The sequence below is a fragment of the Neopsephotus bourkii genome, unplaced genomic scaffold (assembly GCF_033783945.1).
Source record: "Neopsephotus bourkii isolate Nb327-2 ecotype Australia unplaced genomic scaffold, CSIRO-AGI_Nbou_v1 NB_1085, whole genome shotgun sequence".
NCBI lineage: Eukaryota > Metazoa > Chordata > Aves > Psittaciformes > Psittacidae > Neopsephotus > Neopsephotus bourkii.
The window spans coordinates 96,110-124,025 of NW_026901573.1; the positions used below are offsets into that span (position 1 = coordinate 96,110).

The window sequence follows — 27,916 nt, forward strand, 5'->3', positions numbered from 1 at the left end:
ACACTAGTAGAAGTTTGTCAATATGATGGAAATGGACTGCAGAAATTGAACAGGCTTTCATTTTTTCCTGTTGCTGCAGATGAAGACAGAATACTAGGTTAAGCAGGCCATTGGTCAGGGCCAGTAGGACTTGTCTTATATTGTTAGAAAATACAATACTTGATCACCTTGAACTCTACCCTTAATTCATTAGACAAAAGAACATTTATTCCCATTTCGTTCTGTAAAAAGAACACTGTTTAACATATCACACTCTGGTAAGTAGTGTAATGTTGACTATACAGGCTTTATCAGTATCACTAACACTGGCAGAGTAAATAAAAGCATACATACCACCTTGAATTTCTATGGTCATCATGATTTAAGGCCCACACCGCTTATGGAAGACTCTTTTGCTAAAGGAAGTCACATATGAATTCCATCAAAGTCAGACTTCATGGAGGAAAGGTCATCTCTAACTTGCAGGCTTTGTTCAGCATTCAGAAACCCCCCAGTTATGCATGTGATGTTTGGTACTTCAGTGTCTTCATGAGACTGTACACCGTGAAGCCTTCACTGAACTTTCCCAAGGGACTGTATTCAGCATCTCCAACTACTAAAAGTGTAATTGGAAATTATGTGAGGATCCAACCTTCTTTTGTTCAAGAATAGTTTCATAAGCTACAGCAGCAGGGAACAGGTAATACTGTCAGCACTGACAACAGGCACTTGCCTCCCACAGATAATACTGGAGAGGAAGAAAAATTCATGCAGTACAGGAATAAAAAGTGGTATGAATGCTGTTAATACTTTCACAGTAATATTTACATGCTGGTCTCTGCCCTGTAGATAAAGATTCCTTCAAAGAACAAGCTGGTTTTGTTCATGATCTGCCCTGCACTGGGATTCCAAGTCTGAAAGTCAGCGGTTACTTCAAATACAGCTGTGATGCAATTAACTGGTAGGTATATGACTCATTCAGTAGCATTTATTATATATATTTATCATCTTTACACTGGCAGTATGCTTAATAGCACCAAGCGATAAACCAAGGAACTGTTTTGGGTTGGCAGTGTGGAGGAGCCATAGCTACCTCCTTGCAGATGTGGGCATCAAAAATTTGTGTCACCCTCAGGGCAGACTTCTACTTTGCGGTAGTATTAAGTCAGGAAACCAGTGCAGTTATGTCAGGTTAGCACAGCTGGATCTCATCTCATTCTTCTGTCCTACCTTTTCTGCCCCAGAACAACACTATCTAGTGATATTAAGCCACAAGCATTTTCTTCTCTCCATTCAATAAATGCTTTATTTAGCAGCCCTATTTTGACCTACATATTAAGAGAACAGCCATGAAAAGTTAATCAAATAGATCAGTTTTGTTCCCCTTACCTATAAATGTGTTACATACTGAAAAAGTAATACTTGACAACATCCTTCAGCAATTTCCAGTCTACTAAACTTCATGATATCCCAGGCAAGTGATATTACCCACTGCTGGAGTTAAGTAAGAACAGGTGCATTGGTCTTGCAGAATACCATAATCTGAATTATTGAAGGCCTTTGCTCTTAGGGGCACTGGAGAGAGAGACTGGGATGTGCCATCTGCAGATCTGCCAACCCTAAGTTCCAAAAAACAGGAAAGCCTGAATTGGCATATGTTACAAAATATAAATAAAGACATAAGAAGACCAACCCACAAAGTAAACAGATAACTATCAACTCTAGACACGACACGCAGAAGGAACTGTGGCAAAAAGCTGTCTGTGGTCCTGAGGTTTATTAATTCTTTGGGCTAATTATCTGTTCCATGAAAAAAACAAAGTTCTAAAATCTGATCAGCTACTCCTTTTCCAGCCAGTAACCTGTTGTCCAAGAACACTGGCTGATGGCTCTACTTGCCAACAATTCTCCACCTAAACTTCATCCAAAACAGGGTTTTTTTCATAAGTTCAAATTTTCTTTTCATTACAGAAGACAAAAAAAAAAAAAATCCAAAATGAAACAAACAAAACCAAACCAACACAACAGAAATACGACATGGTCTGTGGAACACTGCTGCTCTAGTGTCCAGTGACAGTCAAGAAACTGGAGTCATACTCTCATTTAAATGCATATATTCCTGTCTCAGCTAAGGTTTCACCTTACAGTACGTTTCCTTGTTACTACCTTGTTACAACCTTGTTATTTCTTTTTAGGAATAACAAGACAAATCAATTGTCTTCACTGAAAATTCTGTACCACCATTTATCCCTTCCAGACTACTCCCCAGAAATGTTCTCATTCACAATCACAATTCACAATCACATTCTGAATTTAAGGAATGCATAGGAATGAGTGGCAGAAATGAGCAGCATTAATGTAACAGGTAGTAATCCTTAATTAAGTCACCCTTTTATTTTGCATAAACACCAACCGTCTGCTTTTACTTCAGTCACTATAACCATCAGGAAAAATACTGCAAAGTGCATCAGAAAGAGGTTTGCCTACAGGCCCTACCTATTGTTATGCTAAGCAGCAGCAGCCAGATCTGACTGAGACAATTTTGCAAGGGGAAGCACCAGCACAGCGTGGGCTCGCCTGCACCTCCTCAAAGCCAGCTGGTGCATTCCTGAGCGCTATCAGCAGGTGGTACCTTTTGGACGCTTTATAATACTGGTATTGAAAACAGTATCATGCTTACACCATGTACCCTGAAGTTACTGCACCTTTTAGACAGAGGGTGAGTGTGACTTCAGGGAACTGAGAGCAGAGGTTTCTCTGCCTTAAGCCTCTCCCATCCTCTCAGAGGTCTCCACGTGTTGGGAGCGTGGTTTTTGTTCTTCATGGGAACTTTGTTCCCACGGGAAACTACACTTCAAGGACATCCTGAGACCTTTTCTCTCCAACCCTTGCAAGAATTGTATGAATTATATCCATGCTTCAGTACAACCCTGTCACTCAAGTAAGGGAGTTACTCTTGAGTCACTCAAAGAGAGTACCTTGTGCTCTCTCACGAGCTCTGTGAGAGAAAATTCCTGAGAATCTTCTCACATTCTCCCATCTTCTCCTTCCTCCCAGTTACTCCTACTCTTCCAAAACACAGCAAGATATCTGGGTTAACAGATAAAGAAAGGAGAATTACAAGCAGTATCTCTCCCTGAACATCCTGAACATCCACCAGTGCTCCTGACTTCATCACGTCCCTACATGTTGCTATCCTGTCCCACAGAACCGCACTGAGCAGCATTGACCTATGGGGGCAAATGCTCAGTCTTGAGTCTGCTCTGAGTTCTGTTAAGAACACCAATCAAAATCATTCCAGACTTGGAAACCAGTCCTCCTCAGCCCCAACGTAAATGGTTGCTCCGTTCGGCAGCGTCAGTAGGATGGGCTGGCCTGAGCTTCCACCTCGCCCGCAGCAGCGGAAGCTGAGCTCATACAGGGCAGCCACCGGCTCCCTCCCTTTCTCTCCTCCCTCTGCACTCCAGTTTCCTCTGGTGTCTGGCTGGGGCAGGGCTTGCCTGGCTTTGCTATCTGCCTCCGGAGAACAACGTGTACCTAGTCTAGTAGCCTCCAAGGATCTCCCCAGGAGTCACATCCAGCCTCAGGTAGTGTCTGCAAAAGTCAGGGTAGCAGAGGACTCTCAATTCATGATTAGCAAAACAGGCATTCTCACCTGTCACATCAACATAATAACTAAATGCACCAGCAACGAAAGGGAGGCAGGCAGGTATTTTAAACAGAATACTTGGTAGTCAGATCAGCATGCACATACAGTCTATGAGGATATTTCTTTTTCTTTGAAATTATTTCTTTTTCCTTGCAAGTATCAGTGGAAGCAGTAATAAAAAGAAATAACTGAAAGTCAGAAGAATTAATCAGAAAGATAGTGATTTATTTGCACAGTTACACGTAGTTATTAAGGTATGTATATTTTAGCTCACTATCTCGGAGACACCCTGCAGATTGGAACACTTTAGCAATATATATTACACTGACATGGTATTACTTTATTATATTTAAAAAATATATAGAACCACTACTTAGTGCAGTTATTTCAGCAAAAGTCTTAGTGGTTTCTGAGAGCAACTGGGACTACTCTTTAGCTTGAGTAGTGCAGTTATTTTCTTATACTACAAAATGGGGTTAGTAAAGGTAACTGGAAAAAATTGACAACAGCTTTAATGGTAGTACTGACAGGGCTTTAATTCAGAACCAGGACTATTTGAAACATGAACTTTTTAATAGGCAAATGTCAAATTAACTTGATGTATTTCCTCACAAATGAGCGTCCTTAGTTACTAGTCTATACCACAGTAACACATCAGCCGTTCATTTCTAAGCAAAGGCTATATTTTAAAAGACATCATTTTATACCAGTATAGCCCTGAACAATTAGTCTATTATGTGTTTATTAAAATGATGGTGATTTTATTGAAAACACAGAGGAAAAAAATGTGGGAGACATGAAAAGAGGGAATTTATTTTGAATATCTAATAGAAACCTGTCATGTTGGTGACTTTTAAGCTATATAAAGCATAAAGTTCTCACAAGAAAAAAATAAAGACAAAACTTTGCTCACTGCTAACTGAAAAAATCTTCAGGAAAATCATACACAGAAGTTACTAATACAGACTGCTTCTGTTCCTTTGGGCCTCTGAGAGGAGGGGGAACGCATGAAGCATTGCACAGCAGTCTTACACATGCTACTATAAAGTCTGTCTCCTCCCAGGACACTTATCTCTAACAGTCAGTCTATTTATGCAGCAAAACTACATGTAAGTATCCCAAAATAGCTCACACAAACTATAGCTTCATTTTACCCTTCAGCCTCTAGAACCAGAAGCTTTATATTGCAACTTTGTTCCTGAAATATATACTGAAGATAAAGGTACCTGTAAGTGCAAGGACTGAACCTGACTGGTGAATGGGAAAAATGTGTGTAATGGGTTAAAAAAATGTATGTAATGAGTTCTCATTTAAAGAATGCTATGCACAGTGTTGCACAAGGAAAAGCTGATCTTTTTTTTCTTACTATTAGTTGTGAAACTAATAAATAAAAAAGCCATGCAAAATCTAAGTCAAAATTAAACCCTGTGACTTTCTTGGGACATGCCTGTGTGTCATAGTAGGAAGGGGAGTTTGAAAGAAACAAACCGAACACATTACCACATTGTATCGGCAGTCCTTAAGGAGCTGGTAGATCGGGATCTTGGCTTCATAACAATGCTCATTTTGAAAAACTCCTTCAGTAGTTCTAGAAGTCAAACATCAGTTGTCCTGACAAAGCTCTTTCTCAAAGTACTCCATTTTGAACAAATTTTAAAAATCCTCTGCTTTTTAAATCCCTTGAAGTCCGTCTGCTGTAATAATCCAGGCTGTGAAGGAAGAATTCCAACACACTGTAACTCCTTCCTTTTTCACGCTGACTTTACTCTAGCTCTGTGCTGTTCGGAAATGACAGTGCTTTTCTCCTCTGTCTTGTATTGCCCCGGGAGGAACTAGTCTATTTTGAATCTATTCTCCCTGCAGGTCACATGGGAGTGAAGCAGCTGAAAAGAGTCTCTATCTCTTTCTTGCAGTGTGATAACAACAGGTTTAAAGGTCAAGCTCCCCTTCTTTTTTTTTTTTTTTCCCTTTTTTTTTCCCCCTCTTTTTTTTTTGTTTTTTTTTTTTTTTTAACAAAAGAACAATACTGATGGGTAATAAATGAAAGGAAAGGATGAATGTAAGTTACAGTAACATTAGTGAGTTTGCAGGGAGTTTCCACTTAGAGACATGCTAGATAAATTAGTCTCTGTGGAGTAAAGAAAGGATCTTTCATTCCAAGTTAATTAAAAGTCTTACCTAGAAACGTAATTCTTCTTTTTTTTTTTTTTTCTTTTTCCTCTTGATCCCTGACTAAATACCATGAATAAGTACTATTATCTAACTTCACAAAACAGAATGTATTCCCTGTCTGAAAGACATTCAAAATACTGTGGGGAAGTTAAGTAAAAATAAAATTCCTTGTTGACTGTTGAACACATACAGACAGCTATTGTTATAAATCACTGAAGGACAAAATACCTCAGCTAAAGTACTCTTAACGTGACGTCCTCTGTACTTCAGAAAGAGATCTTTTCCTGTTACAATAAATACATTAATAGTTTATACATTACAAGCAAACTTGTATTTAATTTCTAGCAAAAAACCCTTTTTTTTTTTAATCAAAAAACTTATAAAAGCTTTGAGAGTTTATTCCTTTTAGGAAATATTCGTGTAAGCATATTTGGCAATTACAGCAGTAGAAGAGGAAAAAAATGCAGAGAAATGGATAGTAAATGTATCATTTAAATTATACATTTTGAATTTTCTATGAACTGTTAGAATTGTTTTTAAATTGAAAGAGCAAAGTTACTGCTGTGGTACATGTGGTTACATGCATAATAGCCATTCCTTTGTACAGTCTTTACAAGTGTTGCAGTATATATCTTTTGATGGTAGTGCAACTAGGTTTATAATGAAAGCAAGCACAAAAATTGTATTTATTAAATTTATACAGACTTCACAAAAGGAAGGAAAACATGATAAATAGGCTATGTGTTAAAATATCAAAAAAAAAAAAAACCCAAATAAGAATGAGCATAATGTGTGTAAAGCTCTCTAGAACCTTTGCACTTTATAACTGTACCATAAAATGCATTACCGGCTACATTTAGTATCAACAGGAAATATCCTAACTACCCTGGAGGTTTGTGTCTGCCATCTGAATATAAAGTGCTCCACAGGAATGTTCATAAGGTTTCTTGCTAAGTATTCTGTTCTCTGTGTTTCCTGGCACCTATCTTCAAGTATCACCTAGTGGTTAATGCAGGACCTTTTGTAAGAGTCCTGTAGAACTATAGAAGTTAACCTCCAAGAGTGGAAAAAACATCTGTGGTAAATTTAGCTCAAAGGGTCATACAGTCATGGGACCTCTAGTAACAGTTGGATCTGTCACTGTGCAGGTCACACGTCTGTAGAAGTAGACATAAATCAGGCACCATGTTGTGAAACTTTTTTATTCCTTAAACAGATGGAATAGGTCATGTAAAAAACCCCAAAATCATATGAAATAGAAGTACAGGTCTATTACAGAATAGCTGGCCATTTTAAAGGTTTTTATTAAAGCTTGCTGGATTAATTATTATGCATAAATATGAACATTATTCTCATACCAGTGAAGGAGCATAAAATGAAAGAAAATAAAGCTTTTGACTAAGTGGTTTCACAATAATATGGTGGACTGGAATGTTCAAGTACTACTTCGCTGTGCCAGACAGTAAATATCTCAGGATTGAGACATCTACTGTATGGCATGGTAAATATCTGAATCCTGAGAACAGTCTGTTCTCAAAAACATATCAGTCCAGATGCTGCCTCTTACTTGTAGTTAACAGCAATATAACTAGAAATATACAGTATTCTATATAAATATAAATATACAGTATTCTATATAATCAATATTAGCATTTAATTAGCATTACAGGTTCTTATGTAATTAACATGATGTCTTTCAAGGCAGATTCAGAAAAAAAGTCTCCTTGAGATGCAAATCACAAACGGAGGGGATAGATACTAACACTTAGTGCTAAAGATGCTTCCCTTTTTGGTCTTCTTTATCAGCTCCTTAGAAATAAAACCCTGCCCTCCCAAGTGCCTGCCAACTTCAGGTCCTATTATGAAATATGTATTAATTAGCAACAAGACAACTGCAGTATTGTAGCCATACTCCAAGCAAATCAGAGCCAGTCATCAGGTAGCAACCTTAGAAACACAGGCTTCCTCCAAAAGGAGGGGGAGAGAGCTTCTGGTTGTCCAGGGGATGTTAGTTTTATGTGAAATTCAAAATTTTACTTTGGTGAAGCTAAAAAAAGAAAGGACAGTTTGAGAAAATGAGGCATAAAAAGGAGCAACAATAAGCAATCAAAACACCCCTTAATTTTTCATCTGGATTGGTATCTTGCAAGCCATGTGCAAAGCAAAAACCATTTGTCAGTGATTTCTCAGCTCTACTAGTAGAAATATATATATATATATATATTTACTTTTTTTTTTGCAGGGAACCCAGGGATTTGATAGTATGGGAAGGACAAACCTTTTCTAGAAAAGTTTCTGGGGAAAGTATTAGATGAACTTTGGCAGTTAGCAGTAGCTTTTAGTTCATACGAAAACCTGCCGTGCTACCAATAGTATCAACGGCAGTTTTATCTAAGATTTAAATAAAGATAAGAGCATACCAGTCCACTGTGCTCATGGAAGATGACGCAGTATTTATTTTAGGCCCCAGGTCTTGGTATAGAGTCAAGTAATGTAAACTCTCAATTTCTCATAACTTGAGGAATTAAAAGAGGAGAAATTAAGAGAAATAAAGAGAGTAAAGTGTGAAGTGGTCATTCCACTCTGATAGCAATGGAAAATTACGATATCAATCAATTGTTTAAATAGCCCTCAAGAAGCCATCAACAAGAGAAATAAATGAAACTTCTCAAAGACAGAATAAATCACAGTATCAGGTCCAACATCATTATAAGAAGTAATTTACATATCAGAAGATGGAAATGTATCTCTGTTAATTGGAAACATTCTTTTTTTCCCAGAAAAATAGGAGTGATAGCTACTGCATTTTATGTTATTAAATCCAAAATTAAAAGATGAAAATTATGTACAGATATATATCTAAAGCCCTCTCAAAAAAGATAATATAAGCATATTCATTATCATACACTACCTGTAAAAAGATGTGCATGGCTTTATAGGTGCACATACAATATAGATAGTACATGAATACAAACATTTATTTGAGATGTGCAACAGACATCTGTGGCATCTGATTTTCACATGTCATTCTGTAACTTCATAAAAATTGCATTTCTTTTCCTTTTTGGCATCTTTTTTTTTAGGGCTGCAGGAATAAAGGCTCTCAAACACAGCTTTTATTAGTATGCCATCATAGTTAAGACAAGTGTTGACTGCATAATGAAAATGAAGAAGATTTTAAATTAATGAAAATACTAAAAGATTAAGCCATTCAGTAATGCTAAATACCCTAATAATAAAAAGCAGCAAGAAACACAACAATATTTTTAATCTGCACATATGCATCAACTGAGGTTTTGACTGTATAGTTAAGCTGTCTAATGAAGAAAAGATACAGAAGTAATTAAAACACAAGTATCAAAATGTGTGCAGGATTCAACCCACACTGAAGATGTTAGTTACCTTCAAATTAGTAACTAATTGAATTAAACAAGTGTTACATTGCCCAAAATTAAAAATTAAAATGAAGTAAAAGTATGGCTTAGGGAAAGAGGTGCAGAACTGCCTGTTCTGTTTCATTCTTGGGAACATCTTTGTCTTGAGAGTATGGAAAATTTGCTTAAGCATTATGAGTTTTGGTTTCCTTGTTAGTAAAACAGTAATAATACCAATCATGCTGCTTGAAAAGCCCCTGGACATCAAAGGGCAGTGGATGCCAGGTTATTGTTGCTGTATGCAAGCTGAAGTAATAGATTCACCATCTTCCTTTTTAAGACAAAAAGACCCTGTAGTCTTGTAAGACTTGAGTTTAACACTGAAAGTTAAACCTGCAGCAGCTGCTACCAGTTTTCTTGTTTACTGGGGTGAAAAATTCAGGAATTTCTAGCAAATATGCATTGCTTTAGGACACAGTAGGGACACTGGCAATGTATGAAGAGAAACAGAATCCTGGAAACCTAACATCAAGCCTTAACATGTCAAGAATGACTGGGCTCTTAAGTATGTTGCTTGGAATGCACAGTAGCAAATGAAAGGTATACAAGAGGCTGCTGCTTCTTCATATGCAGTCTTAGTTTCATCATTAATTTATTCCAGATCGGATTATTAAAGTATCTCTAAAAACCAGGAGTTGGGCTTATTCACTCAGGATTATCCCTGGCATTGTTTAGTTACTGTTGCATCTGGTCTTGTGCACACTTTGTATTTTTATTGTCTTCATATATGCTTGATAGTTGAAATGTTTATATGAAATATAGTTTTCCATATGCAAAGAATATCCACTGAGATGCAAACCCAACCTTTCTAATCTGCAGGAGCACATACTCCACAACAGGAAACACTTTCCCACAGCTAAACACCATACCATTTCGTTTTGCTAAACTGTGAGTTGCTCAGTTCATCCTATTTCATCCACAGCACTAGTTTATCCTCTTACATCCTGTACTGCACAACAAGACTGAAGGACAGAAAAGATTAACACAATGTTCTTATCTCACTTGCATGGGTTTAAGAACTAGTTAATGCAGGTGTAGGTTCAGCAGAGACATCTTTCAGTAACAAGCATTATGCCGGTGAATTAGATGAGGAAATTTTTGACCCAGCAGATGATTTTGCCACTGCGCACAGTAGGAAATTATTTTTAAAATATTTTGTAGGGTGTTGGGGTGATGCCAGGAAGTTAAACTCTGATGTTTATTTCTAGGTAACAGCATATTCCCTCTTGCCGGGAGTGACTTTATCGAAGAGGAAAAAGGTACACATAACTGTATTAAGTAAAATAACTGAAAAAATATAATAACAATTATAGCCTAGAATTATCAAGAATGGAAAAAAGCAAACCAAAGGGCACAGAAGAAATACAACGTATTCCATTACTGTTTCCTTCCTATATTCATCTACATTTAGCTGCCTGGATCAAGCTACCTGACTTATGAATAAATATGGTTTATTTGCTCAGTGATTACAGTGTAAATAAAGTTACAGTGTGCTCTACAGAGGCTTTACCCAGTCTCAAGCATGAAAAACTCCTCATAGGTAGCATGGCAAAGAGGGCCTTATGTGAAGATACCCTATTCTGCCATGCTTTGTCTGATGATACTCAGTCGTAATACCCCTTTGAAAATGTCAGGTGCTGCTGCACAAGCTGTACCATGAGGAGCAAACAAGGCATGTGTCAGAGAGAGGCCTTACAGTGCCCCACTCTCTCACATAGCAAAGCCAGGTTCTTGATAAATGCTGGGTTTCAAACATGTCTTTCTGCCTTTATTCTGGACCAGTTTTTCCTTGATTTGGTCAGTTATGCAATTAGAGGTTAGCAAATGCAGTACTAACTGACAATTGCTGGTCCACATAAACTTAGTTGCAGAAATAAAACTTTAGTACAATAGATCTAGTACCTGTGTAAAGCTTCATTGCTAGAGATTCAAAAACAAAAAGAAAAATAAAGGAGTAATTTTTGTGAGTAGGAGAATGGGGTTTTTCTGACAAAAATTATATTCTTGGTAAACAGTGACAGCTCTTGCTATCAGCTATGGATGTGGTCTGTGGTTACATCTAGCATTAAGGAAGAAATAAATGGTACCTGATAATGCTGGACTAGTACTGGATAACGCAATACTGAATGGCCTAAAAACGAATACCACCCCACTGGAAGACTTTGGACTTGAGCTGAGCTAAGGCTACACAGTGTATTGGGCTGGTAAATAAGACATAAAAAATCCTTCCAGATACTCAGCCATGTCTGTCTTATATATATATATGTATATATATGTGTGTATATATGTGTATATGTACAAGTATACGTATATAAAACTATAAATATATGGTTTGTATTATAAAACATGGTATTTTCGTCAGCTGTAAATGGACATACTGTAATAATTACAGCACCTGCTACACTGCAAAAGAGAAAATATATATATATGACTACAATTTTTTAGTTAAATAGTTGCTTAAAAAATAAAAATCAGTTTATCAGCTCATACTTCAGTCAGTACAGAATGAAGCAGTAGTTATGTTTTCCAAATGCAGCAGATCAGTATTTTTGGCTAAAAAAAGGTGAAGACTAGCATTTTTTCTCTTTTGTTAATGAAGCAGTGGGGTCTAGGAAAAGCAAGAGAACTGTATTTCTTTTACAAAGATTTCATAATTAGGGCTGGTCCTGGACAAAGTTACTGTGAAGTGTCAGGCCTAGAGTAGTAAGTACAATCATATTTTGTACAATATATCGACTTTCATCACTGACTTGTTGAAAAGAATGGGCAAGTTCTGTTGAGTAACACTCAAACACAAAAGTGGGAGATTTCTTTTAGAAGAGATATCTGAAGACACTTAGAAATACCACCATGTCAAGCCTATATATATAGTTAAAGAATACAAAATATACCACCATTTCAAGATGACAAAACTTATACATACAACCTGAAAAAAAATACACATACAATGAAATTTTAAGTATGTTAGCTAATCTTACATATTCAAGCACTTTTTTTCCAACCAGACTCATCTTGTGTAGAACAAAAATCTATCATTAACAGCAAAACTGTATTCTCCAACCATACATATTCTAAAATGAGTATGTTTCAGTAACACTTTTGTCTTTTTGGAAGCAGTGAAGCAATCGACCTTTACTATCAGAAGGCCTGTCTGAGAATGAATCTTAAGTGTGTATTTACATCCTTGTAATGGTATAGTTCTCTACAAAACCAGAGAGTGGATATCGCCATGTTCTTCACTGGAAACTTGGCATCCACAGATATTACACCCTGACCCAAATAAGTCAGACACAGATAAGACTCTTGTTTGGGAGAATGACATCATCCATAACTTTAAGTCCTTCAGAAAAAAAATGAGTAAGTAAAATTAAATCTGTATTATTCACTATGCTGCCAACCCTTTCATGAAGAGAAACTACATCTCCAGGGCATTTGTGTTTGCATAAAATTCTCTTTTTTTACATCCTGTTTGGTTTTGAGGTATGAAAAACTCAATAAACTTTGTCTAGCTGGTACAGGGAGAAGAAAGAAAAATCAAGCATTTTATATGAGCACTCAGAAGTATGAAATTTGCTTCATTTTTAACACAAAGCTGTAATTAAAAGAAAAAAGCTATGTGTATAAAAATGTGGCAACTTACTAGACAACATTCTATGAGCACAAATGAAGGTTAAATTGAGAGTACATTACTTGCCATGAATTATTCACTGAGAGCTAAACAGGGCACACTACGAAAGGAATTTTGTCACTAGCTTTGAGCTGTTGGAAGGTTGGTTGCTGATTTAAACTGATCAGCTATGCTCCTACAATAGACTACTCTAGTAGATACTTGCTAGGGTAGTCTATTTCCATGATTCAGACATCTATTTTAAGATTGAGAGAAACTGCTCCTCACAGCTGTCTGTTTTTCTGTGGAATATGTCTTCCTGCCTGTTTCATATTAGAAAACTAAATTATGGGCTATGCAAGATGTACTTGATGTCTATTATGGTACCAGACTAAAAACTTCTATAATGTGATTTTTTTCCTCATCATTCTCTTGTACTAGCTGAACTGCTTTTCTAGAAATGTAAATTTCAAAACATTTTCATATTTAGCCTCACATAATACTTGGATTGTGTGAGAGATGAATACTGTCAAGACATCACCTCTCCAGTCCATAACTAATGTAGTAACTACCATGATTAAAAAAAGCTACACCTCTGACCTCTCACTCCTTCCTTCTCAGAAAGGAGAAAAGTAAAGAGATCAAAGGAATAGACAGTGTATCAGCTATGCCTACCAGATAAAACTTACATAAGACTGACTTCTGAATACCCAGATATCTGGAAGGGGCGATTGAATGTGTTCTCAAGTTCACTCATTCTGAATTATTCCCCAGTTTAGGGCTAATTTATTAGTTTTGTCTGAACTCTTCGTTTTTATCTGTTTGAATTTCTCCTTATCAGATAGACAACGTACCTTATTAGATAGACAACATACCAGACATAAGAAAAGCATGTTTCAGAATGAATCTCAAAGAAACCGATAGCTACAGTGACTGTTAAATACCACCAGCAATAATGACAGTCAGAAATTTCATGTTGTTATGGATGTATAAATTGCATAAATCGCATGGAAGCACATCAGTATTACCAGTGCAATTCAATACTGGACATGGACAACCTGCATCTTTCCTCTTTGCCCTTCTATGGGTGAAACAGATACTTTGTGTGTCATAGCTCAACAAATTATATGTTTTTTTAATAAGAAGCATAATTATATGTTGGACAGCAATTCTGAAACCAGCAAAGTTTTACTTAACACTTAGCTAGTGTTTTCCTTTCACATACTCTAATGACAGCCTTCTAATATAGCAAATCAATCTATTCTCTTTTCTTGATGCTCTCCTTCAGCAGTTGATTAGCAAAGCTATCTCTATTTTTAACCATTGAATTCAATCCAGCTAACTTCCTTCTAGTTGTTTGCTGCTGTGTTAAATGCAGAAGAAAGAATCTTTAATTAGAAAAAGAGGAAAAGCATCAAATCTTTCTCTTTCTTACAGCACCACATTTCGTAAAAAATAATTTAAACAAATAAAAATAAAAAAAAATGTAAAATTGGAATGGAAAGTCCTACCTGTTCATTTCCCTTCTGTGATCAACATGTTTGCAAATCCACTACTGACGTACTACTTCAGGTAATTTCCAGTGATCAGGGAAAGCAGTTGAAATTGACAAAGAAGCCTAGACGTAACTCATTCCTTTTTGTGCTAAAGAGTACCTCTAAAAAAATACAGATAACCAGGCAAGTTTCAACTTGGTATCTTTTTAAAATACCACTTTCTCAAACACAATAAACCCTAAATATTAAATTGTCACTTCTTTGAAAACATACGAAACTTTCCACTCTTTTAGGTATCAAACAACTCATTGAAAGTAACTTTTCCTCTAAATAAATTTTCCTTTAGAGGAATATGCTTTTTCAAATAGCATGAAAGCTTTCAAGAAAGGTTAGATTTACACATTTCTGATAAGAAGATCTATGTGGTCCTGATTGTTACCTGCTGTAAAATAAATTATGTCTCAGTTGTAAAGCAGAAAAGTTAAAAATGTTATGTCAATTATACGAGTCTTGTCCTCTAAACAGCTATAATTGGGTGGGTATAAGCTTCACAGATTTTCAGTATTAATTTCTCTTATATCAATCAATGTTTCAAATCCCGGCCAAATTTTTTTTTTTTTTCATTCTCCTTGAGCTCTGACTGATTTTGAAGCCAGAAGCTACTCCCTGACTCTTAAGACTTCTTTCACACTCAGCATCCACTCTTCTTGTATTTCAACTCTGCTGCCCAACTGAGCTCCTATTTTCTCTTCTCAGTTTTACCCTGTATCATCTCTGAAGCTAATGCCATAGACCTCTGTCTTTGACATCTTCTTAGCCACTATCTTAAATCTATTCTTAAATAGTTTTAATCACCAGATTTATGTTGAGGAGCCATTTTGTAGCCTTCTGTATCAAATTTTTGCCTCATTTTACCTAGCCAGGCTTCTCATACCATTTTCTGATATTCCTGTACAAGCAAAATGTTAAACCTGAGCTTTAAATGAGCATTATAGCATAGGGTTTTCTGTGACATTGATAGCACTCTCACTTATTCATGCTGTCCTAAAATGTTTTCAGCCTTGATCCTTCATTTTGGCCAAATGTTGCTAAATATATATATAAAATTTGCTATAACTGAGTTTCATCACTTTCACTCAGGTAATATTTCCAAGAATTATTCTGTACAGAGTCCGAAACATGATCAGACCCTTACTACCTGTTCCCCACAAGACTTGACTATTACCACCACTTCCTACGCAAAAAAGACTGCTATGTCTTTGTGGCTCACTACTTCAACAGCATAATTCCATTTGTATGTTCCTACACATGGCTCCTTTTTATATGAAATTTGTATTTTCTACCTAAATTCAGTTTTCTTTGCTCTAAGACATTTTCATCACCACTGTATCTATTAGTTTGTTAAGCAGCTGCCTTCAGTCTGGTAAAAAAAGACTGCTTCAGTTACGGATTTCTGTTTCTTTCTCAAGCATTTTGTGCTTTTCATGCAGACCCTGTGTGCAGGTAAAAAGATCCCATCAAATTTCATAAACCCTCAACCTTCTTTTTTAAACTACTCCTCAAAACATGCTCTTCCTAGAATGGCCACAGACCGGCCATGTTTGACAGTGGCTAGAGAACAAAAAACTTAAACTTCTGTTTTGGATAAGCTTCAGTAAAATCCTTCTCTTGCTGTGGTCACGGAGATTTTGCTACTTCAGTATATGCAGTTACATTGTTTACATTTAGAGTGACTCCAAACACAGCTGAAGCTGCATGTTTACGATTGCATCATATTTCTGACAGAAACCATGAAGTTCTTGGAAAAGCATGTCTGTGCCACACCTTGAATCTGTTTTGCACATGCCTGAAATTTGAGACTAATCAAGAAATTAAGAAACAGTTATGCAAGGAGTAATTTATTTTCTTTTTATAAATAATGACCTTGTGCCAACAGAGGTTTATAGTGCGCTGTACTGCAAAGGTATATTTAGTAATTTTATAGAAAATTACAGTAAAGATAAGTCTTAATTGAAGCAGTTACTATTTGAAATTACTTAAGTAGCACACATAACCAATGTGCTCAATACTGATTGCTCTAGGGACCACCTGGGCTGTATTTCAGTGTGTTAGCATGAAACCTAGAAAAACTAGAGTCAGCTTTTTCATTCTACTGTTAGCATTTTACATGTAACTTTGAAAGGTGGTTTGTTTGGTTTCTGTTACGTGTCCAAGGGAAGGTTAAAAACTAAAGCATAATGGCTGCAAAGAGCCTTCTGACTTATTCTAATTCCCACCTTAAATTACCCATGAAAGTACCACAAAAAAGAAATTCTCTAAGAATATGTGAAAGTTTACATGAAAAATAATTGTTTCACCCATGGAAAAAGTCATAAATATTTAGATAAAAAATATTTTAATAGAGAAGTTTTTCTCTGGTATTCATACACAGTTCACAAAACTGTGTTATATTTGATATTGCAAACATTATTAAAGGCTACTACTGGCACTAAATATTGGCTGTAATAATATCCTTTAAAGTGTTCCATGCTCACAGACATATATTTCATAACTTTTCTAACTTGAGCTAACACTCAAAATATACTGGGAGTTTTACAAATCACAGCAAGAGGCACATTTCTGTCTCTGGAATATAATGTTATAAAATGTTGAAATCTATTTCTGCAGTTTTAGCAACTTGTATATATGTAAATAAATTCAGTCCTGCAAAGTCATGTCCAGCTGATCAACACCCGGATTAGGTGACATTTAAGAAGAGAAAAATGGGCTAAGATTTCTTTGCCCTTTTTCCATCATGTTCTGTTATTTTGGACACAAACACAAATAAATGATTCACTTTTGCCTTTTACAACTGAAAAAAGGTCTTGGCATGTAAACCATTTCTCGGTTAGGATGCCATTCTTGCAAAGACAAGCATGAGCTACTAGGCCATTTTGCCTAAAAAGTTCTCAATCTAATACATATTGCACTGATGGCAGTTGAAAAACTGACTTCTTCAATGTTTATTTTTAATTGTACTTAGCAGTGTAAATGAATTTAATGATTTTATGATAATTTGAAGCTTAGTTACCTTTCTCTCCAAAACAAAGTCCTCTGAAGAGTGCATTGGAATACATGGTTGCATCTGCACTATTTTTCCTTCTCGTATAATGGCTTCCAACTCAAGCCCTCTACTGATTACTTGCTTTACGATCCTTGGCCAGATGGTTCAAAAAGTCATCATTTTGGAGAACGCACTGGGCAGAAATATTTCTTCTGGAAAGGTTTACACAGAAGGAGATTAAAACACCACTAATTCTGCCAATATTCTTTCTGGGATATTAACTAAGCACAATAAAGGCTCAAGAAGTTTTGTAATCTTTAATAAATGTTCAACTATCTAAAAAAAGAGAATAACTGACTTAGAAACAAAAAAAACATTCTTTTAACTCAAATGAGAAACCCATTTAAAAGCCATAGTTGCTAAAATCATTATTTCAGTCGTCAGTTTTGTACTTCATAAAGGATTCTATGATTCATGTCCATTATCTGAGGATATGTGTATTTCTTTCAATACAGGAGCCCCTGCATGCACAGTTCTAGTGAATGAAGCGGTAAGGCCTGTGGGTGCCATGCCCAACACAGGTGTATGCCAGGCTGCACACCACTGGAGGCTCAGAAGTCTTAGGGAGGAGGCTGAGCTCTCAGGAATGCACAGAGTACCTTCACGTAAGCTCATTCACAACCTTACATTGTTAGGGATGACTGTGTATTTCCAAAATATGGGCCAGCAACTATTTGTACCAAAACATTGCCTGCTCTTAGCTTCTAAATGGACAAGGATGTCAGAGCAGTTTGTGTACACAATCCTTTCATCTAAATCAATAACAAAACATTAATATGAATTAGAACGATATGTGTTCTTAATCTAATTCTGTCATTAATTCAACATAGAGGAAAAAAAAAAAAAATAGCAGTACCTGTGAAGAACAAAAGGGATGCTGGAAAGAGAGCAAATAGCAGATCCACAGAGAGCAAAACCAGAGAAATAGCGTCTATAACATAGAAGGTGGCCAGTGAGAGAGTGGGGAAAATATGAGATTGAAAAAAACATTGACTCTGTGGATTCAAAGATCATAGAATAGTTTGGGTTGGAAAGGACCTTAAGATCATCCAGTTCCAACCCCCTCAAATGGGCAGGGACGCCTCACACTAGACCATGAATCCCAAAGCTCTGTCCAACCTGGCCTTGAACTCTGCCAGGGATGGAGCACTTATCACTTCTTTGGGCATTCTGTTCCAGTGGCTCACCACCGTCACAGTAAAGAACTTCTTCCTTATATTCTATTCAATACAATGTCCAGTAAAATGACAGTTTTAATTCCTAGGCTTTTCTTTTTAAGATATTGCTAGGTACCTTTTGATCTGCTGAAGGATGATCCAAGATGGCTGCTGTTTTGTCTGACATTCCTCTATAGAGATGATTCTAGATTGTAGAACTTGTGTGTTTTGACTCACAGTTTCTATGATGACATCTGATGCATGGGACAAAGTATATTACACTGATGAGAAACAAATGTAGGATCTATGGATTTTGATATTTCTGTTGTGAAAGATACTGATTACAGTGGCTCTGTAGATGTGTTGGCTTTCTTAATATATGAAAAAACTAAACCTCTGCTTGTGAGCCTGAGAATTATGCCTTTATTGCTTAGTCAAATCCTTACTGTTGTTTTGTTTTCTGAGAATGCCATTGAAAATAGCCCTCCTTCACACAGTACACCAAGATGAAGGGTAACAGAACATTAGAGAAAAGAATAATTAAAAAAAAAAAATGCATTGGAGCTTTAGAAAAACATGAGTTATTTCCCTGACACAAAGTTCTCTTCAACTCTTCATCAGCAACCAAAGTGTTAATGGAAAAAAAAAGCTGTTAAATATCAAACTAGTTCAATCACTTTTCTAAACGACTCTAAGGCCTCTCCTAAAATACAGTCATCCTTTCATATACAGTTTTAGTTTGGATATGAAACCTGTTTGATCTTTTATCTCTTACAATGCATGGTATTTAAAACCCAATTAATAACTTGAGTCTTTCTCTCCTGCAGGGATTTATCCACAGATATATGGGAATGATACAACCTCAGTAATTCTAATCTGTGGTATAGGCATGAATCTGTGGTTTAAATCTACATATGCATGAAAGCACCACATTCAAATTTTGCCCATTTCAGCTTTTTTAACATAAGCTGGAGCAGCTACAGTGGAGTAACAAAGTATGTTGCTCTTCCCTTGGTAGGTATAAAACTCAAACTACTAGTACTGGGAAAAAAAAAAAAAAGCAAAAAAAAAAAGGCATTTTAAAATATGACCTTACAGAACATCTCCAGTAATATTTTACTTTCTTTTCTTCAATCTAGACTTCAGATCTCAGTTCTGGCTCTATTGTTTATTTTCTTAACCATATATGTAATCATCTTGGATCTCTTTCAGGCTCAGCTGATGGACCATTATTTCTGAAGGACTAAGTGCTGCTACAGCAGATGCACCTATTAAGTAAACAAAGTGATATTTAACAGCTCAATACATTTAGTTTGTGTGACAGATTTTAGATAAATGCACTGATTTTACTCGTTTGCAACTGATCTATAAATTCAAGTTGATGGTTGCTAATACTGCTTTCCTATGCAGCCTGGTCTAGTGTGAGGTGTCCCTGCCCCTGCCAGCAGGATTCAAACTAGATGATCTTAAGGTCATTTCCAACCCAAACCATTCTGTGATTCTATGATTCTATGATTTTGTATTATAACTTCAACAAACACGATCTTTATGTTCAAGGAAACACAGTAAACTGGGTGGTTATTTACATTTGTAGCAAAAAAAAACCCACCACCAATAGTATATTGTGCTACTCTTTAAATAAAAAGTCAGTCTGAAGGAAAGCTAAGATAGAAACTTCATGTAGAAAACACAGCCCTATGGTTTTACTTAAAAAATACGATCGTTATCACCAACAAAAATAAACAATGAAGAAGGAGCCAAAGCATCCTAATATATATATAAAATAACTATGTTTGCATTTGAGTGGACAACTGGAGACCCTCGTCGCATTTCAGGGGAATATCTTTGTTTACTTGTGCTTGGCTGTCACTTTTCTCTCCCAACATATAAAACTCGCAGTCCAGATATTTCTGTTGATTTTAATAGATCTGGATAATTTATTATACTATGTCACTTCTTTAACAGTCATCTCTGCAAGATAAGTTTAGTTCAGTTAATGTGGTTTCACATAACTCTTGGAAAGCGTTTTTCCTTCTAAATTTGCTGGTAAAATTAGCAAGAACCTGAATTTTATCACCCTTTTTTTTTTCCCTGAGCACTATTTCATAATTTTTATTACTTTATGTATCAAAAAACTCACAAAACATGCAAGTCCCAAAGTTGAACCAAATTAAATAGATGTTAAAGAGCCCATTTCTGAAAAATTTCCCCTGTACTTTGGTCTGACACACTGGAGTGTAACTATAGTGTGCCACAGAAGAGTGCTCATGGGCTTGAGTGTGTACCAAATTACAAGTAAAATGCATAGGTTTTTTTATAGTATATGGTTTCTGTATATTAAACATTGAACAGAGTCCTACAGCTGCACTGCACTCTCTAGTTTAACTAGGCCTCCAGAATTTTTCTTTTTTGGAAAGAACAAATTAAGTACAAGTTTTCTATATGAGCTAAAAATGGAAAGCAGCAATGACAAAACCTTGACTTGCTCACAGCAAGAACTAGCTTTCCATATCATCTCAGAAGGATTTAAGATCAAATGCAAGGTTTGAAGTTGATATTTTAAATGACCTAAATTTAATATCATTGACTAGATCACTGTGAAGCAGTTAAGAGAAGGAGAAGCTCCAGTAGTACTGATTTAAAGTGCCTACTGCTTTAAAGTGTACAGACATAAGGGTACGTGTGGAGCAGAAATTCTGTTTTGGTTTTATAAGTTGATATTCTAGCGAATGTCAGCATTTGTAGGCCACTTTGATGACCTGGATAAGGTTGTAAATTAGGTCTGTAAATTCAGTTTCCAGTAGCATTAATGGAATTATTATTAAGTGGTATTTCTTCCATTACAAAGGTGTTGTTTAGAAAGCCTTCAAGTATTTGCATATTTTTTATTTAAATTAATTGATGGAAGCATTAACACATGGCTTACAAATGGTGAATATCAATTATCAAGAATCACAAACAAATCTTTGTTTTTATATTAATTTCACCATGGTAGTGTTGCTTTGAAAACTAAATTAAATAAACCCTTCTTCAATTTCAGTGGCTGTGAGAGACATAAACCTATAAGCCACAATGTTAAAGTTTTATGAATATTCTGTGGCACAGAATAAGAATTTTCAGCACTGGCCTGCTATGTTTATCTACAAAACAGCTAGGGGTTTGCCATAAAATCTTGCCTTGAAAACTGTAATGAAGCTGTTACATGATTCTAATCCAAATCTGCATCAAGATGCTTCTTGTCAATGGCAATTTGGGATGGCTCTGATCTATGCCTAGCCACTACACAAATATAGGTTATTATATTAATGATTATAATGGGTCAATTTATATTCAGGAAAGGGGAATTTATATCTTGATCTCTTGAAGTTAGTAAGGTGTATCCATGAAGATAACTTAATAGGGCAGACTTTCACTTCCAGGAACTCCTGTTACTAAGGAAATGAAAATCCTGTTTTGATAAAAACAGGTATTACAGATCAAAAGGTTCTAGGCATCTGAAATTTCAGCCCTGAAAAAAGGTGAAATAAAAGAACTGAGCTGCAGCAGTATGCTGCAGCTTTTGCTACTGACTGCTTAGATAGTGGTCATAGGTCACTGTTGTACACCACCTCTTTCATCTGCATGCTTTTCTCCCTCTAACAGTTCTTTCATCTCTCTTTTCCACTCTCTCCTCCATATTTTTCTGTCATGTAACCAAATCAAAGTTGGATATTAAAGCTACAAAAGTTAATTTGGTGACTCCTCTGAATTTTCTGCGATTACCCATTTCTTAATTTCCATCTCTCAATCCACAGGTGTTATGACGCCACTGTGCAAACCAACATTTCTAGATGAAAAATAGTATCAGACTACTTTTAGTTTTAACTTAAAGAGATATTAACAAAGCCTAAGCAAATAACTACATTACTAGAAATTCATAAAGACATTTTCTTTACTTTTCTGACAAGTATGAAAATAAAAGATTTTCCATAAATAAGGTATGACCAAAAGTGTTACTCTACTAATGGTAAATCAAATTATAGTGCTATTATATGTACTTAGTGAGTGACACAACAACAAAAGATGGTAACTAAAGCAGGCAATTTATTAGCCACAAATAAATTCCCCAAACATGGCAGAAATTCTGCAATGACTTCAGTTAAGGAATAGATAAAAGCTGTAATGAAAAAGTTATTTAGGTTATACATAATATATACATAATAGAATATAAAAATAGAGTATATATTCTATATAGATATACTCTATATATGGGAATAGAATATATGCATAATAGAAAATAAAAATGTTCTTAAATTACAGATGTAAAATTTATTGATGAAAAAAATCTCTTCACTTAATTATCTAGAGCTGTAGTATCTTTCTAACAGTGTATTCATACTTCACTTTCCTAAGATGTCCAGTATAAATCTAAAAATCATGATGCTGCACCAAAGTTAGGATACAAGCTATAGGGCTTCAAATGCAGATGCCTAAGAATGCTTTAGATTGCTGCCACAAACTGCTTTACAGTGCTTTACATTATTACCATAACTCCTAAACCAGCTATTTTAAGTAAAGCGACTTTGTCTGTAAACCCGAAGAGCCAGTATGAAGAAGCTCTTGTCTTACTGAAACAGTGTGTACTTCAGTGCAGTTTTATCCTTTTATAGTAACAGAGTGCATGACATGGAAGCGTGAATTAAATGTTCCAGGACCAAGAAAATATATCGTACCAAAAGGAAATGTTACCTAAACTACTTAGAAGTACCCTATTAGATAATATTTACAAAAAAATTGTGAACAACTTCCATTTATTTCTCTTTATAAAAGTTAAGAAACTGGCAAATTGCAGCTCCATCAGACAGTTCTGCACTGTAATAAATAATTTTTACTGATATTCACCGACTGCATTTTATCCTCCTTTATTTAAATTTCTATTAGCTATTTATAAACTGTAATCAAAACAACAAATACATTTAAAATGAATGGACCAAATTATGAAATATCTACTTGGTCAAAGAACAATTCTTCGTTTGAAAGAGTGAAGAGAGAAAATTCAGCAAATCTCTCAGTGGAAAGAGAGAGCACAGCTTTTCCAGAATTGTCTGCTGCTTTCCTTACATCTTAAAACAGTCCCACTTTGCAGCTTGGAAAGTTGCACCTTTAAAGAATATCAGGGAATATGAGGCTGGTGAATTTTGCATGTTAATAGGAGGTTGATATTTGGTGTATTTAGGAATCCAGACTGAAAACTACGCATGGCCTAATTAAAATTTTGTATCTTTTTATGGTATGGTGGTAGGGATAGCCAAGCAGGAAGAACTGTGACAGAAAAGCGTAAGCTCTTGGTGGATCACAGAGGATGAAATTTTGCCTCTATCTTGAAACACACTTTTAATGAGATCACACTACATTTTGCTAGTGGGCCCAAGTATATATTAGTATACCATCTGTGTATGGTATGTTACATCATTATGTAATGTGTATGTAATGTTACATCATTAATATTCTTGTCTGTTAAGAGTATTATTCTGACATTATTAAGAGTAATATTCTGACATTAATATGTGGTTGTATTTGCACTATAAAACCATTCTGGCTAGAATTCTTTCTGTTTTCTATGATTCTGAGCAGAGTTTATCAGAAAAAGAACTACATGTATTTTTATGCCGAATTTGGACTCTATTGCATCATGTGGGAGAGAACTTAAACAGATACTGTGGCCAAGAGGAAACACGGAACAAATACAGTTTGCAACTTAAACACTCATTAAGACTGCATGATTCCCTCATTAAGGGAACCATGTTGATGATGGGGTTAATGTTATGAAATTACCTGAATGTCTTTTATTTTTATTGTTCCTTTCTATTTGAAATATAAAAATATCTGCAAAAATCAATATTTTGTTTCATAAATCTTACATGATTAACCAAGCATGCAAATATAATGCAAACTTTTTCCTGAATTTCAGGTGCCAGTGATGCTTCTGTTCAGGAGCCCATCACTTCTAGGTATCTCACATCTCCAATTCATGGGACGGTTTTCCTTATACAGTGTTTAAAGAAATTTAATTTTCCCCTCTGCCATGAGCAAAAGTGGATTTCACTTCTGCTGTTTTACAGACATACCCCAGTTTTCAAATTATCTATTTTCTGCCTGTTCAGCCCCATGTCCAGTGGAGTGCAAATGACGTTGAAACATTTGGCTTGGCTTCCAAAGCACAATATAAAGCAGATGAACTTTGTTGCTTAAAACAGCTGACTTCTCTGCTTTTCCCATATTAATGTTGGTTTGACAGTATTTCCATTTTCTTTTTATTTATGAGTAAAAGGAGCAAAAAGCAGGGAAAAATTACACACCTGGATAGTTACCCAGAAGATGAAACATGTTTCAAGCACTTGAGGTAAACCAAGGAAACGTAAGAAAATATCCACAGCTATTAGTGTCATATGCATGAAGTTAAAAAAAATGCATAATTTTCACAGTGCTACATGATACTTTTGCCTTATACCAGAGCTGCCTGAGAAGCAGCTTCTGCTCAATATGCAATATTTTATTGAAAATGCTGAGTTCCATGTATTGCCTCATTTCTGTTTATTAGAAGGAAAACTGAATTTAAATCAAACAGAAGAGGCTAGAGTGTTTCCAATTTGGAAAAAAAAACCCCAAAAGTGGAAAGTCACTGAAGGGTATCAACCTGCCCAAGTACTTTTGTTTGGTACTAGTACCTCTGTAGCAGCTTATAGCAAGGGTTGCCAGTGCAATCTGGAAAGGGCTTGAGTAAGGAAAAGGTGCCTCCAGATGAAGTGTTATGAGGACACTGAAGTATCTGTTAGTGCTTCTTGGTAACTTCAGATTAAGTTGTATTCCCAGGGTTCCCAAATTGAGTTGGATTCATAGGGTATATTAGAGTAAATACAGACACAGCTCAAGCTGGAGTTATTTTTCTTTTTATATTTGGCTTTTTGCTTCACCTACATCTGTTATAACCAAGAAAATATGATGTCTCCCATTCTCCATCTGGAGGCAATTATATCCCATTTAAGTAGTTTTGCTTTCTTCCATTTTTGGTTTCTTTACTAGCTAAATAACTTCAGCTAGTGTTAACAGGAGTTTATCTGACCCTGCTTCGGAGAGACGATAGATATTCTTTAGGCTTTGCTGTTGTTTGCTCTGCTGTGTCATTCTGCTTTTACAACTTCAACAGAAATTTGTACCAAACCCTGTGAAAGCTAAGCCACTAAATAGCTAGGATTGACTGGAAATGTTGCAAAGGCAAAATAAATAAATAAATCAAAGCCAAGTTCATGTGGGCAAACAATAACGTGAGTACTGTGCATTCAGCTTCTTCCTGGCAAACTTCTGACAGTTTGCTCACTTTAATGTAGGATACATATATACACTTACATGTGTATGTGTGTGTGCCTACTGTATAATATGTATATGTATAATACATGTTGATGGGAAGCAACTGTATAAGTACATTAACGGGAAGCATCTGTCTCTTCCTTTTGCTGAGTCCTACAGTTTCTGTGGTTGCCTGAATTCTGGCAGCTTGCCTGAAGGACTTTCTAACCTCCTAACAAGTAAGGAATTTTGGAGAAGCTATAAAATCCTAAATTGCATTCTATATTTCAGTATCATTAAACAAAAAATAAAATTCTTCCAATGGAATAGTATGTAAAACTGCTATTCACCATGAGGGATTTTTTTTTCTTTCAGAAAGGGAAAATTTCAGTGAGATTGAAATTCTACTTGGAATGATCCCTGTTGCCTTCACTCAATACTGTGTCCTTGTAAACTTCTCTCAGAGGAAAGAGAATATGCAGACATGGAACAAGAGAAAAAGTACATAGTAATGGATGTAAAACCTTTCCAACAGGGTTAAAACCACAGAACATCTAGTCTGGCCAGTACAGACACTACCAGATGTTTAATGGAATGGGAGGCTTTCGCTCATGACTCAAAATTAGTTAATCAGCAAATCTGTTCAATTACATTGGAAGAGAGATAGAGGGTAATAATAGAAATATTTTTAAAATTGTATTTCCATGAGAACAGGAATATTAGAATTCATCTAGACCATGTGTACTCATCAGAAGCCCTGGGTTTATTTCTAGTCACTACATTAGAAGGAGCACTGCAATACGAGGAGAGGTTAAAAGGTCTGCAACATGAACGATAAGGACACAAAATCTTTTCATGTGAAAGAGGCTCTGAATATATTAGAATATATTAGTTAGAAAGCTGATGCATGGGAGTGGTATATAAATATTAAAAACAACAGTTAACCCTTTGGCAAAATAAGGTCAGAATACTACTTAAAACCTTCCAAGGCAAAAGACAGTAACAGAATGAAGAAACTCCTGCATATCACAGTAAGCTCACGTGGGGAAGTGAGTATCAAAAGATATTGCTGAAGCCATAAATTTAGCAGCTTTAAAATCAAAAAACTATCAAAATTTGGTGTGAATAGATAAAACACCCAGACTTATTAGAGTAAGAAATACACACAGTAAGGAGAATTCTGGATTCACACACAGGGAACTAATGAAGGTGTTGAGGAGATTCTGCCTCAAGGAAGATACTACTGTAGCCACCATTTTTCTTATGGTTCTCTCTCAAACTTTTGTTGCTGACTGCTGTCATGGACCAGGAGCTGAGTTACTCTTCATGACCAGCTCTGACATGAAAAATAACAATGCCCCTGCAGCTAATGACACCAGACTGGTGTGTGTGCTGGACCCTTCTAGGTGGGTAGGAGTATTTCCCCCCACCCGCAGATCCATGATGGGCATAAACATATTCTTCAGTGACATAAAATAAGCATTGGTAGGTTAACCCTGCACTGCTTTTCTTCTCTTTAAATGCAGTATCTAGAAATTAATTACAACATTTTGACATGGTACATGCTGAATTAGTGTCAGCTTGTTCCTGATGTATTTGGTATCAGACTGAATGATAGATCTATTTATAGTGCTCCTAGAATTTGTTATACATCAGGGAATTGCAAGTCAGTTATTCCTGACATTAACATAAACATCCATGGGCATTTAAAGTTTATAAATCAGAGTATTTTCTGGTGTTGTTGGTTAGTGTGATCTTTTTCTGCATCCCAAGGGATGATAATGTCTGCTCCCAGCCCAATCTAGGAGGCCAGCTTTCTGTGGGGATTGTTTCAGCCACAAACAGCAAAGCCCAGGCATTTATTTATTGTAAACTGTACCAAGACATCATAATTCACTGTGTATAACCTAACAGTTCTTCGTACAGGTTCTGGCTTACATTGTTAGAACTTATTTAAACATAAATTGAAAAAACCTTGTTAATAAAATCCCAA

At 35.9% G+C, this 27,916-nt stretch overlaps 1 protein-coding gene across 2 annotated transcripts in view; it reads right to left on the minus strand.

Annotated features, from left to right (window-relative positions):
- LOC133217037 (cAMP-specific 3',5'-cyclic phosphodiesterase 4D-like) overlaps positions 1-27,916 on the minus strand; it is a 186,834-nt gene that overhangs the window by 50,911 nt on the left and 108,007 nt on the right. The window contains exon 1 of one of the 2 annotated variants that reach the window (XM_061362156.1): positions 5,129-5,575. The exons of the other annotated variant lie outside the window; for it this stretch is intronic. Within the exon in view, the coding sequence (XP_061218140.1) occupies positions 5,129-5,193 (65 nt within the window). The 5' untranslated portion in view covers positions 5,194-5,575. Of the gene's footprint in view, positions 1-5,128; positions 5,576-27,916 lie in introns of those variants that run through there. 2 annotated transcript variants of the gene reach the window in all.